The sequence below is a fragment of the Caenorhabditis remanei genome, chromosome IV (assembly GCF_010183535.1).
Source record: "Caenorhabditis remanei strain PX506 chromosome IV, whole genome shotgun sequence".
NCBI classification, from domain to species: domain Eukaryota; kingdom Metazoa; phylum Nematoda; class Chromadorea; order Rhabditida; family Rhabditidae; genus Caenorhabditis; species Caenorhabditis remanei.
In genome coordinates, this window is record NC_071331.1 from 8,001,481 (window position 1) to 8,019,527 (window position 18,047).

Here is an 18,047-nt window from a genome sequence, read left to right on the forward strand (position 1 = left end):
TTTCGTCCTACTCAATGATAGTTTTCTGGGGTCGTCCGGTTTCATTCAACAATGGGAATTCCTCAGCTTCCACTATAATATCCGCGAGTTCCTGGACTGAATGTGTTACGTCTTGCTGGAATTCTTTGTATTGTGTACTGGCTTGGAGTAGCATTGACTCTTGTGTTTTATATGATTTTGGTACGGTTTTGGAAGGGGAAAAGTTGGATTCAAGTAGCAATTCGAAAGTGGCAATGAAGGTAAGCGTAAAAAAGATGAGATAAATTTATTTAGCTATATATTGTATTGCAATTAGATTTCAGTCTTGAAACAGTACTTCAAAAACATAATTCCTACTGAATTGCAAAGGGATGGTTTGCAACTGTGCTTGCGAAAACGGTGTTTTTCAACAATCGCCGGTTTCATTTACGGTATTTGCGGCAAACATAATTTTTTTCAAAACTTGTTTCTGATACCGGACTATTTATTTTCATTCATTTTGAGTATATTTTCTTACGAAAAAAAGGGCGACGGAAGCAAGTTTTTAAATTTAAATTTAATTTGAAAAGGGGATACCACTATTAATTTGCAAATTTGCAGTTGGTAGTCTGGAAACTGCACCAAAGACAGACATTTTGGAGCGTTAAACCCCGGGAGACGCTGAAAAACAAAAAATGTAACTGATATTACCCAATCGCCGGTGGCTGACCACTCGCTCAAAGTTCGGCTCGGGACGCGGGGTGGGTCTCGTTGCGGAATTTCGATTTACGGCGGCTCTTGACCATACTTTAGCCATAAAAAGTATTATACTACGGTAGTCGCGTCGAGACCGACTCCGCGTCCTCGGTCCGAACTTTGAGCGAGTGGTCGGCCACCGGCGAATGGGTAATATTGCATAAAAAATAAATAGAGATATTGAAATAGTGTCTTCTCCAGCGAGTTCACAGTAAATGAATGCGATTAATCAAGAAAAGTGGAAATTTTCATAAACAGACGTTTAGAAACATAACTCAATAGTTGCGATGCTTCTTTATTCTTTTCCTTACGAGCCCCTGAAAATCCTTTTAATTTTCAGATCGGATCAACTGGTTCCACGTGTCCAAGCCCGTCTTTCGAGTTGACATCTGTTGAAGTTGTCATCAATGATCCTCTTTTAGAGTACACGGAGTTTCGTTATTCTATCATACTTGCTAGTGGTCGATGGAGTTTTTTGTATAATGGTGAGTATTGATACGACATAAAGGTGCTAATGAGTTACTAAAGAATTATAAATGAAAACTTCTGTTTCATCGCGTTTCCCTAAACAATTTGAATTTTTTCAAAACATTTCATTCTTTTGATGACCTCTTTCCAGTAAAAAGGTCCTGCCCTCCAACTTGGACCAAATTCGTCCGATCAACCACTGAATTCTGTTTGAAAATAATTGGATCCCCAGATATATTCTTCACTAAACTTCAACTTGAAGCTTTATGCGTCAACTCGAAAGGCATGTTAGCTGGGTTGGAAAGTGACGAGGAGAGAAACTTCGCGACAGGTATCATATGAAGATCATGGAAGTTGAATCTGAATTCATCTGAATTTCAGAAGAAGCTCACGTAATCAACATTCAAGATACCTACTTGGGCAACATGTTTTATATATCGGGGGATCGGAAGACAACATGCTCAACGTGGGCGCAAGTACAGACACCGGAGTGTGCTGGGCTGAATGTAAGAACCTAGCGATACCTACAACAGTTTGAATAGTTTCGAACGAGTCGAGTTATATGTAAATTGTGTTTGAAAAAGAAAACAAGTATTGCGAAAAAGTATTTAGTCATGGTGGACTTTTTTCAATACATTCAATTTCGCCTTTTTCAGTTAAAATGACCAATTTTGAGTTGGTGTTACGGTATCACTGATTTTCCCACACAGTAAATTATGTATAGAGAATTACTGTGTCGTTATGTAATTCTCTGGGGAGTGTTTGTACAAAAAAGTTGTCAACTACAAAAATAATGCTCTACCTTCGTTTTGTATGGTTTATACATAATTCACTTTGTGGGACAATCAGTGATACCGTAACACCCTTTCAAAGTTGGTCATTTTTACCTGAAAAAAGACTAAACATCGTACCTTTTTCCACATTGTTGAATATTGATTAAATAGTTCGGAACGAGCTTTGTTATATTATACGTTGGGTGTGAAAAAGTAACAAAGTGTGTACAGAAAATTCGTATAGTCCTATCGAAATCCTTTCAGTCTATGCGCCTGATGCGTTTCGACACCAGAAATTTTAAGACCAGTGTGTTAGCGGTCGCGGCTTTCGGTGAAGAAAACCGACCGCAGCCGACCGCCAAAAGTTTCACGAGCAAAAATTTTATTTGAACAGCTAAATCGTGTTTATTTTGTGCGTTCTCCAAGACCTCGGTTACGAAATGTCTTTGTTTTGAATCGCCTAGTTTTGAAAGCCGAAAAGTGAAATTCGATAATCGATTTTCACTTATTTGCCTATCGTATTTTCTGTACCTTAAATAGTGATCACATGTCACTGAACCCAAGTTTTTCTTCAGAGACACTATCACTGACAGTCTGAATACTTGAATTTCATTTCATTTCGGAAAGAGTGACCCTCAACTATCTTGTTCCAGGCTTTCTCCCACTCTGACAAATATCTATCCACCAAATCTGGCTACAAATGGGCACCCAACAATCCAGATGGAGTGACAGTCAATGGAACAACTGCCAGATGTATGATTCTTTGGAGTCAGAAGAATGAAACAAGTGTCCGCGGACTAGTGGACGATGCACCATGTGGTCACAAGAAGACTAATTATGCAGCAGTTCGTGGTGGTCTTTGTGGCAGAGTTGCTGGAGTTTAGTATATTCGTTAATCACCAGTTTTCATAATGAAGTTTTCATAATGAATAATATTATATCTTATATAAAATTCAAGAAACTGCAAAAATTTGACGTCATCCAAACCAAACCACAATTTATTTCCGTCCCCGATGTTCGTATTCTGCAAAATAAGGAAGAAAACATTTCTTTGGAAAAATTTGCAACAAAAACATGTGTTCTTTATTCTAGAGCGTCCCGAAAAAGAATCTTTGTTTTTTCCTGTTGAACCAAATGAATTTCGGATATTTCCATAGCAATTATTTCTTGTGTCTGTCTAGTCTAGGGGGAAGAAATTGTCTGTCGGATTAATCATTCTGTTCTTTAAACTATGGTCCGAACTAGTGGATTCATGCTTCTGATGCCTTGTGGAATCATATTTGGGGTGAGTGAGAGTATTACTATACGATAAAAGGACAGTTACTATCATAAACATTGAAAAATTAATATTTTTGAGGTCTACGTAGAACAGTATAGTTTGAGAAGCACCTCACATTTAGGAGCATAAACCAATGCAGAATCCATTAATCACCTTTAAGCGACACTCAGTTTAGCAATGAAGGAAAATTAATCATAGAATATTTGGATACAACGAAACAGAAAACTTTTCAAAAGATTTTGTCATTGGAAGCGGTGTAATATGAGACCGCTCTGGTAACTCTAGGATGATAGAATATTAGGACACTTTGATAGATACTATTAAAACGCAGGCGGAATGGTAGGTAGAAGCGTGCTAATAGGTTTTTTTTCTCGGAATGTCAAAATTATAATGGAACAATACATTTACTGAAAAAGTTATCCATATGTTTTCTGTTTCTGATGATTCACAAAGGCTTTTCTCAATAGGCATTCATCATTCCTGGGTTGATATCGGGTACTTATTAAGCTTTCACACTACGTGATCACTGTTAAAAATGAAAAATGTTCATGGCCACAATTAACTTTTTCAGCAAGTAAACCATAAGTCATTTTACTGTACCCTTATTTGGCGGAAGTTATTTATGACCCTCTGAATATTGAACTATTTGAAGCAGAGCTCTTTGAGCCCATATTGAGCCCAAACTTCAAATCCCACCATACGTTTGGAAGGTCTGGTGATTATTGAAAAATTGCCTGATTTTGGATGTTATTGTTCATTTCATTAAATCACACCATATTCTGTTCATCGTGTAGCAGTGAAAATAAGATGCTCAAAAAATAACTAATGTTGAAATATGTATAGTGTTTGGATGAAGTTATTTATCAGTCTCTGAATATTGACCAATTTAGTAATGCAGAGCGGAAATATCTCTATTCAGGAAGTCCATCAAAAATTGAAAATTGATTCTTAACCATTGTAATGTCAGCTTTCTAAAAACATAGGTTGAATCCCAAAACTCCACCATTCGTTTGGAAGGTTCCCTGGTAATGGCAATGTCAGTTTCATTATATGAGCCAGTAATCGCACTATATTCTGGTCACCATATAACAGCAAAAATGCCAAGATGTTCAAAAAAACTATTGTCGAAATAAGTATAGAGAAAAGTTTAGCAACTGTCTATTTCCTCGTTAACAAGCAGTTATTCAAGTGGTGAAAAAATTCCGCGGTTCAATAAAATATAATATCACATGAAAATTGCTGTCGTATTAAATTTTCTCGAAAGAATACTGAAAGAAATGTTCTCTAAAACAGAATAAACAACTATTCAAATCGAGCGAAGTCGGACGCTCAGAACGTTTTGTTCTATTCGAATCAAGTATTGAATCAAGTGAGTGTTACTTTACGATTCTGTTATCATCAATATTGAAAGATTTTAGCCTTTGAGATCCACGTAGAACAGTATAGTTTGAGCAGCACCTACTCACATTAAACCAATCCAGATTGCACTACTCAGCGGGAAAGTTTGCAAGGACGCCGGAAGGTTTATGGATGGAAGGGGATATCGGAGTGTCGTTGCCACATTTTCAAAAATTCAAATTGCTTTTACAACTTTATATCACATTGTATGACGCACAGCAAGAAATAAACACAAGAAAACATGAAATCTTTATTTTCTGACATACTGAATATGTTTATCAGTCATTAAAATAATATGTCTTTTGTATGGCTCTTTTTTTTAGTTGATTCTCGAAGGGCAAAGTTGTAAAAGCAATTTGAATTTTTGAAAATGAGGCAACGACACTCCGATATCCCCTTCCATCCATAAACCTTCCGGCGTCCTTCTAAACTTTCCTTCCGGCGTCCTTCTAAACTAAAACGAGTAGTCACCTTTTAAAGTTAATCCATCGCTCAATTCAGCAATGGAGGCTAATCAATCATAGAATACATGGAAACAGACATTTTCTCAGAATAATTTGTAAACCTTAGAATTATAGCATATTTTCAGACTTTGATGGTTAGAGAGACTCTAAAAACACAACAAAGGCAGAAGCGTGCAATTGGTTATTTTCGAAAACTCAAGACCACCATAGAACTGAAAAATATATCCACATGTTTTCTGTTTCTGATCATTCACAAAGGCTTGCTCAATAGGCATTCATCAATACGTTCTATGCCTGACAATCACCTTCTTATTAAGTTTCCACACAAAGTGATAATTGTGAGAATGAAAAGTGTTCACGGCCATAATCAATGTATTCCGCTTGTAAACCAGATGTCATTTTTGCAAAACCATTGTTTAGCTGGAGTTATTTATGAGCCTCCGAATTTCGACTAATTTAGTAATGCAGAGCTCTTAGAGCCGGAATATCTCTGTTCAGGAAGTTCATCGGCAATAATTGAAGTTAAGTTCTGAACCACTGTTAATTCAGCTTTCTAAAAAATATAGGTTCAATCCAAAAATTTACAGTTTCTTCCATTACGTGAATCTGAATATGAATCGGAATTCGCACTTTATTCTCTCCATCAGACAACAGTAAAAAATGAAAGAAAAAAATGAAAAAGTTAGCAAATGCCTTTTTTTTGGTTAACTTCTTCACAAACAGTTGTTCCAGTGGTAAAGAAATTCCGCTGTTGAATAAAACATCGAATGAGAAATAGTTCGGAAGGCACCTTTGTAAGTATTTCTAAGAAGAAAATTGAACGAAGTGTTATAGCTGAAACAACAAAAAAAAATCAAGCCTAGCTGGACGCTAAGAACTTTTTGTCAATTTTGAATCAAGAATTGAATCGAGTGAGAGTAGTTTTCGGATAAAAAATCTCTGTTATCAGCAATACTGAAAAATTTAAGTTTTTGGGTTCTACATAGAACAGTATAGTTTGAGGGGAGCACCTACTCACATCAAACCAATCCAGATTCCACTAGTCACATTTAAAAGTTATCGTTATTCACTCGGTTCAGCAACGGAGACGATCAATCATAGGTTCTCTGGAAACAACGAAACAAAAAATGTTCAAAATATTTTGTCATAGGAGGCGGGTGATATGAGCCCGCTCTGTTAACTTTAGAATTGTAACGTATTATGACACTTTGATGGTTAGAAATATTCTTAAAAATGCAGTTGCGATAGGTAACCGGAATCCGGAACCGGAATGCCAAAAAACCCGGAATTCTGGAATCCGGAATATCCGGAATCCGGATTCCGGACAACTCTGATACATACATCCCACAATTTTGAAATTCTCAACCACCTGTTTACTTGTAAAACATGTCTGTACCTTTTTTTCTTCCTAGATACAAATAACTCATTTGAAATTCATAATCATGTTTCATAAACCCTATGAAACCGAAAAATAATCAAGAATAGCAATATCCTTCAATTCAGCATTGCGAGTACGCCATCATAGTATTCTGGGGTAAACCTACCAACTACTCCTCCATTAACTCCACAACAGTCACCACATCTTCATGGAATGATTGTGTCAATTACTGTTTCAATGAAGTATACTGCGTGCTGGCAGCAGGGAACGATAGTAGTTGCATTATATATTATTTCGATACAGTTTTTGAAGTGGTGAGATTGGAGGAAATGAATGGTTTGAAGGTGGCAATGAAAGTGAGTTTCAGACAGTTTTTTTTAGCCTAGAGATGTGATTTCAGATTAACTCTACTAGCGAAACATGTCCAGAGTCTACATCTACTTCATTTTCAAATTTAACTATTTCCGATCCAACATATCCATATACAGTTTTCACCTACTCAATTTCTTATTTGGATGACTCGTGGAAATTTGACTACAATGGTAAGAACCGTCCATTTTTCTTGACCTACTTGACTTACACAACTCAATTTTAGTCACCCGCACGTGCCCACCAGACTGGAAATTATATAACCGACCTCTATCAGATTATTGTCTGAAACTCTATGGCAACCCGAACGCCACGTATAATCAACAACAGGCGACTGACTTTTGTGATACGCAGAATGCCACGTTGGCAGGATTGGAGAGTTATGAGGAGAGAAATGCAATGACTTGTGAGTTGAGTGGGTGGAGAGGAAATATTGTGTTTCAGAGGTGTAATATTCAAGGTTATTTTACATGATACTATTTCGTGAAGACCCAATGCATCGAGCCTTAAAATCAGAAAACCAAATTCCAGCACAAGGCTTTGCAATAAACTTGCAAGACCCACGTGGCCTACCATATTCCGGATTTTGGGTGTCCGGGATACGGAAATCATCATGTTCAACACTGGCAGAAGTGAAAACAACAGCATGCAATGGGACTGGTGTGAGTTTTTTTGGGAGGGAAATATTTTTCTGTTTCGTACTCTTTGTTTGTATCACTGGTAGTTGTTGGTTCATTCTAGTAGCAACATACGGTGTCAATATTTCTAATTATTAGCAGCCCATCCCTTTTACAACTGCTCCAGATTTTCACAGTTTCCTATTTTCCCTGTTTTTTATAACAATTCACCAAAATAAGTTTTGCAAAATAACGAAAATAGGTCAAAACTGTAAAAATTTACGTCGGTGCGAGAAAAAACTCTACTTCTTATGCCGATACTCTCTCATTTGCGATGGAGCGTAGTTGTAAGAGGGGTGGGCTGCTAACAGTTTAAAATCCAGTCAAAATGTTTTTCTTGGATTGATAAAAAATATGTTTCAATAACTACATTTCTTTTTTTTTTTTCAATAACTACATTTTTTAGCCTCCCTCATTATATATATAGCCAATGTTGATAGGCTATATATAATTCAATGAAACTTCTCTAGGGGTTCGACTACACTGACAAGTATCTTTCAACACTATCCGGATACATCTGGGCACCTGGAAATCCAGATGGAGTCAATGCTTCCGGTGCCTATCAGAACTGTGTCATGCTTCGAACACAGACAAATGGAACTCTCTTATTGGGAGTCGTTGATGATGTGCAGTGAGTTTTATTTCGGTTTCAACATGTGTAGGTTTTTGGATGGATTGTACGATTCGATTTTCAATACCGGAGAGTGTCTTGATAATTAGAATATTTATCAGTTTCCTGAAACAATTATTAAATTCTTGTACTATTGTTAATAAACTAATTGTTTCCTTTGTAGATGCACCTACACAACTGGAACTGCATTCGATATTCATGGATTTGTATGTGGTAAAATTCCAGGAATTTGATAATCTTTTTCTGTTGATCTTTGTACATAAATAAGTGTAAATAAATGTAATGAAACAATTGATACGGAAACAATTTCACTGTTTCGATGAACAAGTTTCAAAAGCACTTGAAACTGTGATGGCATTGGAATAGAAGAGGCAAACAATTCAGATCATGAATGAATTCCCACAATGAAAACTGAATTAGGTTACTACTTTTGAAAAAAAAAACCTGAATTTGATTTCACAGTTTTGATTTCTAGAATAGCTGAAGAATATACTAGATAATTTATTTCATGGTGATGTCAACAGAACTTCTAAAGTGATATGAATTTCCTAACAAAAAGTTACACCATATAACACTTACGTAACAAAATAATTTAAAAATAGTAATTTGTTAATTGACAATGAAAGAGAACATTTTATGACGTATTAAAACATTTCTTTTCTGTTTCAAACACTGTTCAATAGCTTTCACTGAAGTTCCAACTTGGTTAATCAAATCGCCTTTGCCACGGACTCAAACTCTTAGAAAGTGTGCTGAACATTCTTTAAAGAAAACGCTTATTTCAAAGCCCGGCCCGCGATACAGTAATGAGGAATGATATAAACATAAAGGTAGAATACATGTATCATACTTCCAATTGGTACGGAAAAATTATAGAACGTTTTCACTCGGGATCTTTTGCTAAAAAGGTCACATGAGCGTATTACAAACATAAACTAGAAAAAGAGAAACGCTGCTTCAAAAAATTATCTGTTCCTCCAAGTCTATTTCTATTTGAATATTTCTGAGAAAATTATTTCAGGCGTAAATTGGTTCTCTTGTTTAAAATAGTATGACAGTATCTTATTACCAGTGAACAATTAAAACTTAACGTTTGAAGATTTCTACTCTATTTTTGTGGAATACGTTTTTTGATTACCAAATTCACATTCCAAAAAATTCTACTGTTTTATGTCATGTTTTTCAACTTTCTGCGTCAATTAATTCATTGCTTACAAGGAAAACCAAAACCACTATATGAAACATTAAATGTATTGTTGACCAAAAACACCATCATTTTTATTTATTTTTATTCTATTTCTGTCTTATACTCCTTCTAAAATAACCTAACCTTCTTTAGTCCCCTTTCCATTTCCCCGACAACAAGACCAACTCTCCCAATTCTTACTCCCCCCTATACATACGTCACGTGTTCACTGACCCATAACGAAATTAAAATTTATTGAAGAAAGAATTTCGAAACCGGAAACGTCTCCTTACTCACTCGAGATTTCCGACTCAACTCTTTCATTTCCATTTTTCGTTTTCATTTCGTCTACGAAAATTTTCCGTCTAGTCCACAAGTTGTCACTGGCGGCGCAAGCTTCGCGCAGCATTAACATGGGAGTGGTTCAAAATGAACACGAGATTCGGGAAGAGCTGAAGAATGAGTTGACTTCGTTGGTTAATGAAGTGGATTTGATTCCCGAGTTGGATCGGATGTTGGATGATTTCATTGAGGTGGGTTGGGTCAAATTAAAGGTAAATTGGAAATCTAACTAGGGAAGGCCACCGAGTGACCGTGAGATATGGGACGTAACCAATATAATTGGAAAGCTGAGAAAATGCTTATTTCAAATATATATTCAGTTTTTCCCCTCGAGGCTTGATTTTCATTAATTCGTAATTCAATTAATTCGAGAAAAACGAGGCGAAGTTTGGACCACTGAAAAGTCATTATCTTACTAACGTATAAAAATGCCGGCAACGTTCGAATATTAACGCCTCCAGGGCAAAAACTGAATATATATTTGGATTAAGCATTTTCTCAGCTTTCCAATCATATTTTTCACGTCCTATATATCCACGGTCATTCGGGGGTCTTCCCTAGTAAACATACTGTTTCAATGATTCCATGAATTATTATTTTTAATTCTAAATTGATGGTTTCTCCAATCTGTCCGACTGTACAAAAACTTTTTAAAAAACTTCGATGACAGTCGGTCGTCACCAGGGCTGTGCGGCAACAAGTTGCCGGTTGCCGAAATTGCCGAAATTGTCGAAGTTTTAGTTGCCGAGTTGCCGTTGCCGAATTCGGCAACTCATGTTTCGGCAACAGTCTGAGGTTGCCAAATTTCGGCAACAGTTTTTCGGCAACTCGGCAACAACGTTAAATTTTCTTTTCGTGATAAATTTTTGCAATTTTACAGAAAAAATCAGTGAAAAGACTTAATCTGGGCAAGACCCGCGGAAAAAAACTAGCCATGCAAAAAACATACTGTAGTCGAATTTCGGCTTTAACTTCAAAAAAGTCTTGATCTTGACAAAAACCATAGAATTAATGGAAAATAGTTGATTTTAAGAATGTTTAGTGTTTTCACAAGCTCTCATGATTTCTTGTCTCGTTTGTAGATTTTTGTTATTAGGTTTGAGTGAACATAACTTTTTATGAGACTTTAGTAAAAAAATACTACTGTTGCCGAAAGTTGCCGAAAATTGCCAAATGTTGCCGAGTTGCCGAAGCATGAATTGGCTAGTTGCCGAGTTGCCGAGTTGCCAAAAAAAGCTGTTGCCGCACAGCCCTGGTCGGCACTATTTGAAATCTAATTTCTTAAAAAGAACATTAATCCCGCCCATTTCCAGAACAAAACGTGGAACGAGGACACCCAAGAACTATTCACTCGTGTCGTTTTGAAACCCTTTAAGACATTGAGAACAGCTCTGTTGGTAGTGGATTTTCAGAATGACTTCGTTTCCGGAAGTTTGAGTATTAAGGTAACAACATTAGTCAGTTTCCCGTTTCAAAAGTTTTTTATAGATTTCATGTACATATGTTGTCGTTCATTCTTTCAAACCTGTATTATTAATAAAAACTTTTCAGGAAGGAGACGCTGAACAAGATCCGTTGGAAGCCCTTCCCCATGTCAACAATTTACTTCAAAACTTGAATTGGAATGTGATTGTTTACTCTCAAGATTGGCATCCATCCAATCATATTTCATTTTTCGAACACGCAAGAAATCCTGATAGAGAATTAGCTCCGGAGGATAAAAGTCGGAAACTGAGACCGTTCGATATTGTGAGATTCGTTAAACCAGTTTCCACTATTCAGGTTAGTCAATTTAGTTCTAACTGATGGAGATGGAAGACTACATGACATCAATAACTTTGAGATTCATCAATATTTTGAAACAGTTTCGATTTGTAATTTGCAGGTTTTGTATCCGAGTCATTGTATTCAAGGAGGATGGGGATCTCAATTGCATTTGGGGCTTCAGGTAATATAAAATAAGAGCAATGACATCAAATCGCTGTGAGAGATGGCTTGTTAGATTTATGAATATTTTGAAACATTTAAAAATGTTTAATAGAATATAATGTAACTGTAGTTAAAGTAACAGGTTCATAGACATCTGTGCGGGACAAAATTAAAAAAAACACTGTTCCAGACATAAAATGTCTTTCAATAAGAATGTCTCTCAGTAATCATCAATCACTTCTTCAATAATTCTTCAATAATTCTTCAATAATCTTCAATAATTATCATCCATACTTATCTCCCCACAATTTCAGCGTGTCGAAGGAGCTCACTACATCAAAAAAGGGGCGGATGTCTATGTGGATGCTTACAGTGCGTTCAGTGACAATTGTGGAATCAAACAGTATGTTTTTTCTGTCACGTACACTGCTCGACATAAGTATACAGCCACTTCATTTTTCAAATTTTTTTCATAGTCTTCCATGGAATCTCAAATGTAGAAAAATACTGCTTTGGAGGCACAAAATTATGCGATAAAAGAAATTAGATTCCTCTCTATACTTTTCGAAAAAATTGATTTTTTGTGAAAAACAGCTTTTTTCGACGCGACATAAGTATACAGCCAGTACCTGGAAAATGGCGTGGAAGTTCAAAACTGTGTCAAATTACCAATAATCATATTTACAGTCCAATAGTGACTGTTTTGATGCACTTTTTGACATTTCAAGTTGAGAAATTAAAAAAATTTTGAGCACAACATGGAGAAAAATGCAAAAAAGCTTGTAACGCATTTATGAATTTATTATCACAATGATATTTTTTGTTAGCAATAAGAAAACTACAGGATTTATCTGGAATTATGTTTTGAACCTGTTTTAAGAACTTCTATCATTCAATGAAATAGGGATTTGTGCCCTTTTATTGCTAATTCTTTGTTTTTCATGTATGTTCTCTCACTTTGGTCCAATTATAACAATCAGAGGTGAGATTGGCCCAATATAATTTTACAATTTTAGGGTTCTTCATGAACATTTATTCCACATCTTACCGGGATAAAACTTGCTTACTTGAGACCAGGGATGACATTTTTGTTAAGAAAATTGGGATGTAAATTTGAAAACGGAGTCCTGGGTTAAACAACAGAATAACAAAATTTTTATGGGTCTATAGGTTCAAAACACCTACTACGCCCTAGCTTTCTTGAATTACAATAATGTTTTAACCATTCAAGACTCTTTTTTTGCTCATACTTATCTTGTCGTTTATCTGTATTTGTTGGCAACTAGTTTCTTTCACTGCCGCCTCTCCAGACATCGAGTAAGCAAGTTTCATCCCGGTAAGATGTGGAATAAATGTTCATGAAGAACCCTAAAATTGTAAAATTATATTGGGCCAACGTAAATCTCACCTCCGATTGTTATAATTGGACCAAAGTGAGAGAACATACATGAAAAACAAAGAATTAGCAATAAAAGGGCACAAATCCCTATTTCATTGAATGATAGAAGTTCTTAAAACAGGTTCAAAACATAATTCCAGATAAATCCTGTAGTTTTCTTATTGCTAACAAAAAATATCATTGTGATAATAAATTCATAAATGCGTTACAAGCTTTGTTGCATTTTTCTCCATGTTGTGCTCGAAATTTTTTTAATTTCTTAACTTGAAATGTCAGAAACTGCATCAAAACAGTCACTATTGGACTGTAAATATGATTATTGGTGATTTGACACAGTTTTGAACTTCCACGCCATTTTCCAGGTACTGGCTGTATACTTATGTCGCGTCGAAAAAAGCTGTTTTTCACAAAAAATCAATTTTTTCGAAAAGTATAGAGAGGAATCTAATTTCTTTTATCGCATAATTTTGTGCCTCCAAAGCAGTATTTTTCTGCATTTGAGATTCCATGGAAGACTTTCTCATTTATGAAAAAAATTTGAAAAATGAAGTGGCTGTATACTTATGTCGAGCAGTGTATTATCCGTCGTACTTGAATTGGTTTTCAAAAATGATCTGAAAGTAAATAACCGTTCTGAAACATTAAAAGTTCTGAACTGGAACAAACTTTTTAATAGTTTTAATAAACGGTTTCATAGTGTTCCTTTGTATCCTAGCGATTAATTCTTTTCATTATCATTTCACACATTGCCCCTTCCTTCTTCATCATTCCCTTTCAAATTCCAGATCAGAATTGGAAATGTTACTTCGTAAAAACGACATAAATGCAGTGATTGGATGTGGATTGGCATATGATATTTGTGTGATGCACACCCTGAAAGACGCCTCGAAACATGGATTTTTGACTTGTATTGTCAAAAGTGGAAGGTAATTTCTTTCTGTTTCTCACACACAGTTTCATTTGGAGAACACGTTCATACTTTGCTATATTCCGAGATCACGTGAATAGAACTTTTCAATTCCAGCAAAGGACTCTCCTCACTGAAAATGGACGAGGCTAACAAGATGTTTCAGAAAAGGGGCGTGGCTATTATTGATGACGAAATGGCTCAATTGATATCGAGAAGAGAGGCTTTTCCGATTGAATGGGTTGGTAAAAGAGGGCTTTGATTCATTTCGGAGATTTAAGAAGAAGTTAGAACATTCTGAAACCCAAAAAGATATTTTCACTTTAACTATTTTAATTTCTATCAATCTTTTTAGAAGACTCGGATTTCTAAAGCTTTCAGTTTCAGCTAGCTTTTTATATTCAAATCGAACAGCTGTTTCATTACGCAGTCTTTGTGTTGCCAAATTTTCCAAACAGTTTCATTTTTCAGATTTTAGCTTTTTAACTTTTTTTTTCAAAACCTCTACTAACATCGATATCGTTCTCAGAGTCTATTACATAATATCCAAATGTTTTCAGATCCGTCTCCTCGTTCATCAAGCACACAACGAACTCCATGGAAAGAAATAATTTATCTTATCTGAACACTCTAATTGTTCAAGAAATCTATAAAAAATCTATGGTTTTCAAGTTTTGAAAATGAATAAATCTTACTCCGTTTAATAAACACCAGTCGGTTAACGCAGCCTAACGGCTGCTCAACCTCCTTTTCTGCACCACCCGTGTTGAAAATTTGAAGAAATGAATTCATTTGAAGAATCAAATGTTCTATAATTATTTCCCCCGTGAACTCCTATTTCCCTATTTCGGAAGCGAAAACCACTGAAAGGCTTGAAAACCGTGTTTTTCACCTAGTGACCTAGTCGAGACCTATTCTAACTAAAAAAAAATAGACGGGCATTGCGAGGGGAAAATTTCTGATCTTTAGGTCCAACTTCGAAGAAAATCGGTTCAGTAGGAAGGGCGGTAGGATCGGCGACATACGGACAGACAGACAGATCTGCTGAATATTATTAGTAAAGATTTTCGGCGTCAGCAAAATTTTTTTCAGTTCTTACTGATTGTGAAAAGAAATTTTTCGCAGCAGTAATTCTCTCAAACATCGTAACTAAACTATTATCTAACGTAAATATATTTTCTATTTTTTCAATCGTGAAGCCGAACATTTTTTCTGAAACACATAACATCTTCACACAAAAAAGAAACCCAACAAATCAATTTTATCCGAATATTCCCAAAATTTCAAATTCTAAAATACAACTATCAAACGATGAAGAACTATTTTGGCATCGGAATTCTTCTTTCTCTCCTTTTTTGCGGTTCGTTGGATGAATCGTGCTAGGAGTATTAACTTTTTCAGTACATGGAACTTATGTCAATGCTGAAACGGGAACAAAATTTGACAATAATTATTGACGGCAAATAATTATTGAGTGAGATAAACGAGAAACGAAGGGAACGGGCAGAGAAGTTTCAGATTTCAAATATGAATGAGTTGGTGAGTTTTGCAATTAAACCTATACTTTCACTTTCAACGTTATCATCACTCATTGTTTCATATAATTTTTCTGAAATAGATGAAACAGTAAGTTGCCTAAATCCTCCACGACAGACGTGTCAATTGGCCTATGTTTTAATTTTCTTATCTTTTTGATAAGAACTCTAAGGATATCTGCAGGGGAGGAACTAAACTCCACGACAGACGTGTCAATTGGCCTATGTTTTAATTTTCTTATCTTTTTGATAAGAACTCTAAGGATATCTGCAGGGGAGGAACTGAAGCCTCCACGACAGACGTGTCAATTGGCCTATGTTTTAATTTTCTTATCTTTTTGATAAGAACTCTAAGGATATCTGCAGGGGAGGAACTAAACTCCACGACAGACGTGTCAATTGGCCTATATTTTAATTTTCTTATCTTTTTGATAAGAACTCTAAGGATATCTGCAGGGGAGGAACTAAACTCCACGACAGACGTGTCAATTGGCCTATGTTTTAATTTTCTTATCTTTTTGATAAGAACTCTAAGGATATCTGCAGGGGAGGAACTGAAGCCTCCACGACAGACGTGTCAATTGGCCTATGTTTTAATTTTCTTATCTTTTTGATAAGAACTCTAAGGATATCTGCAGGGGAGGAACTGAAGCCTCCACGACAGACGTGTCAATTGGCCTATGTTTTAATTTTCTTATCTTTTTGATAAGAACTCTAAGGATATCTGCAGGGGAGGAACTAAACTCCACGACAGACGTGTCAATTGGCCTATATTTTAATTTTCTTATCTTTTTGATAAGAACTCTAAGGATATCTGCAGGGGAGGAACTGAAGCCTCCACGACAGACGTGTCAATTGGCCTATGTTTTAATTTTCTTATCTTTTTGATAAGAACTCTAAGGATATCTGCAGGGGAGGAACTGAAGCCTCCACGACAGACGTGTCAATTGGCCTATGTTTTAATTTTCTTATCTTTTTAATAAGAATTCTAAGGATATCTGCAGGGGAGGAACTAAACTCCACGACAGACGTGTCAATTGGCCTATGTTTTAATTTTCTTATCTTTTTGATAAGAACTCTAAGGATATCTGCAGGGGAGGAACTAAACTCCACGACAGACGTGTCAATTGGCCTATATTTTAATTTTCTTATCTTTTTGATAAGAACTCTAAGGATATCTGCAGGGGAGGAACTGAAGCCTCCACGACAGACGTGTCAATTGGCCTATGTTTTAATTTTCTTATCTTTTTGATAAGAACTCTAAGGATATCTGCAGGGGAGGAACTGAAGCCTCCACGACAGACGTGTCAATTGGCCTATGTTTTAATTTTCTTATCTTTTTAATAAGAATTCTAAGGATATCTGCAGGGGAGGAACTAAACTCCACGACAGACGTGTCAATTGGCCTATGTTTTAATTTTCTTATCTTTTTGATAAGAACTCTAAGGATATCTGCAGGGGAGGAACTGAAGCCTCCACGACAGACGTGTCAATTGGCCTATGTTTTAATTTTCTTATCTTTTTAATAAGAATTCTAAGGATATCTGCAGGGGAGGAACTAAACTCCACGACAGACGTGTCAATTGGCCTATGTTTTAATTTTCTTATCTTTTTGATAAGAACTCTAAAGATATCTGCAGGGGAGGAACTGAAGCCTCAACGACAGACGTGTCAATTGGCCTATATTTAATTTTCTTATCTTTTTGATAAGAACTCTAAAGATATCTGCAGGGGAGGAACTGAAGCCTCAACGACAGACGTGTCAATTGGCCTATATTTAATTTTCTTATCTTTTTGATAAGAACTCTAAAGATATCTGCAGGAGAGGTACTGAAGCCTCAACGACAGACGTGTCAATTGGCCTATATTTAATTTTCTTATCTTTTTGATAAGAACTCTAAAGATATCTGCAGGGGAGGAACTGAAGCCTCAACGACAGACGTGTCAATTGGCCTATATTTAATTTTCTTATCTTTTTGATAAGAACTCTAAGGATATCTGCAGGAGAGGTACTGAAGCCTCAACGACAGACGTGTCAATTGGCCTATATTTAATTTTCTTATCTTTTTGATAAGAACTCTAAGGATATCTGCAGGAGAGGTACTGAAGCCTCAACGACAGACGTGTCAATTGGCCTATATTTAATTTTCTTATCTTTTTGATAAGAACTCTAAAGATATCTGCAGGGGAGGAACTGAAGCCTCAACGACAGACGTGTCAATTGGCCTATATTTAATTTTCTTATCTTTTTGATAAGAACTCTAAAGATATCTGCAGGAGAGGTACTGAAGCCTCAACGACAGACGTGTCAATTGGCCTATATTTAATTTTCTTATCTTTTTGATAAGAACTCTAAAGATATCTGCAGGGGAGGAACTGAAGCCTCAACGACAGACGTGTCAATTGGCCTATATTTAATTTTCTTATCTTTTTGATAAGAACTCTAAGGATATCTGCAGGAGAGGTACTGAAGCCTCAACGACAGACGTGTCAATTGGCCTATATTTAATTTTCTTATCTTTTTGATAAGAACTCTAAGGATATCTGCAGGGGAGGAACTGAAGCCTCCACGACAGACGTGTCAATTGGCCTATATTT

General features: G+C 36.0%; 3 protein-coding genes across 3 annotated transcripts; all 3 read left to right on the plus strand.

Annotated features, from left to right (window-relative positions):
* Positions 1-14: 14 nt before the first annotated feature.
* GCK72_012837 (uncharacterized protein) lies at positions 15-2,839 on the plus strand (the record flags this gene model as incomplete). Its single annotated transcript, XM_003091764.2, has 5 exons — positions 15-239; positions 1,055-1,199; positions 1,334-1,513; positions 1,564-1,688; positions 2,609-2,839. 5 exons carry the CDS (start codon positions 15-17, stop codon positions 2,837-2,839), a joined length of 906 nt encoding a protein of 301 aa, XP_003091812.2.
* Positions 2,840-3,186: 347 nt separating this feature from the next.
* GCK72_012838 (uncharacterized protein) lies at positions 3,187-8,384 on the plus strand (the record flags this gene model as incomplete). The annotated part of the gene is made up of 7 exons (XM_053729439.1): positions 3,187-3,240; positions 6,600-6,830; positions 6,875-7,016; positions 7,070-7,249; positions 7,375-7,505; positions 7,991-8,151; positions 8,315-8,384. 7 exons carry the CDS (start codon positions 3,187-3,189, stop codon positions 8,382-8,384), a joined length of 969 nt encoding a protein of 322 aa, XP_053584211.1.
* A 1,366-nt stretch (positions 8,385-9,750) lies between these two features.
* Positions 9,751-14,525, plus strand: GCK72_012839 (uncharacterized protein; the record flags this gene model as incomplete). The annotated part of the gene is made up of 8 exons (XM_053729440.1): positions 9,751-9,870; positions 10,993-11,124; positions 11,231-11,461; positions 11,565-11,627; positions 11,923-12,011; positions 13,793-13,933; positions 14,032-14,155; positions 14,475-14,525. The coding sequence occupies 8 exons, from the start codon at positions 9,751-9,753 to the stop codon at positions 14,523-14,525; spliced, it is 951 nt and encodes a 316-aa protein (XP_053584212.1).
* Positions 14,526-18,047: the final 3,522 nt, after the last annotated feature.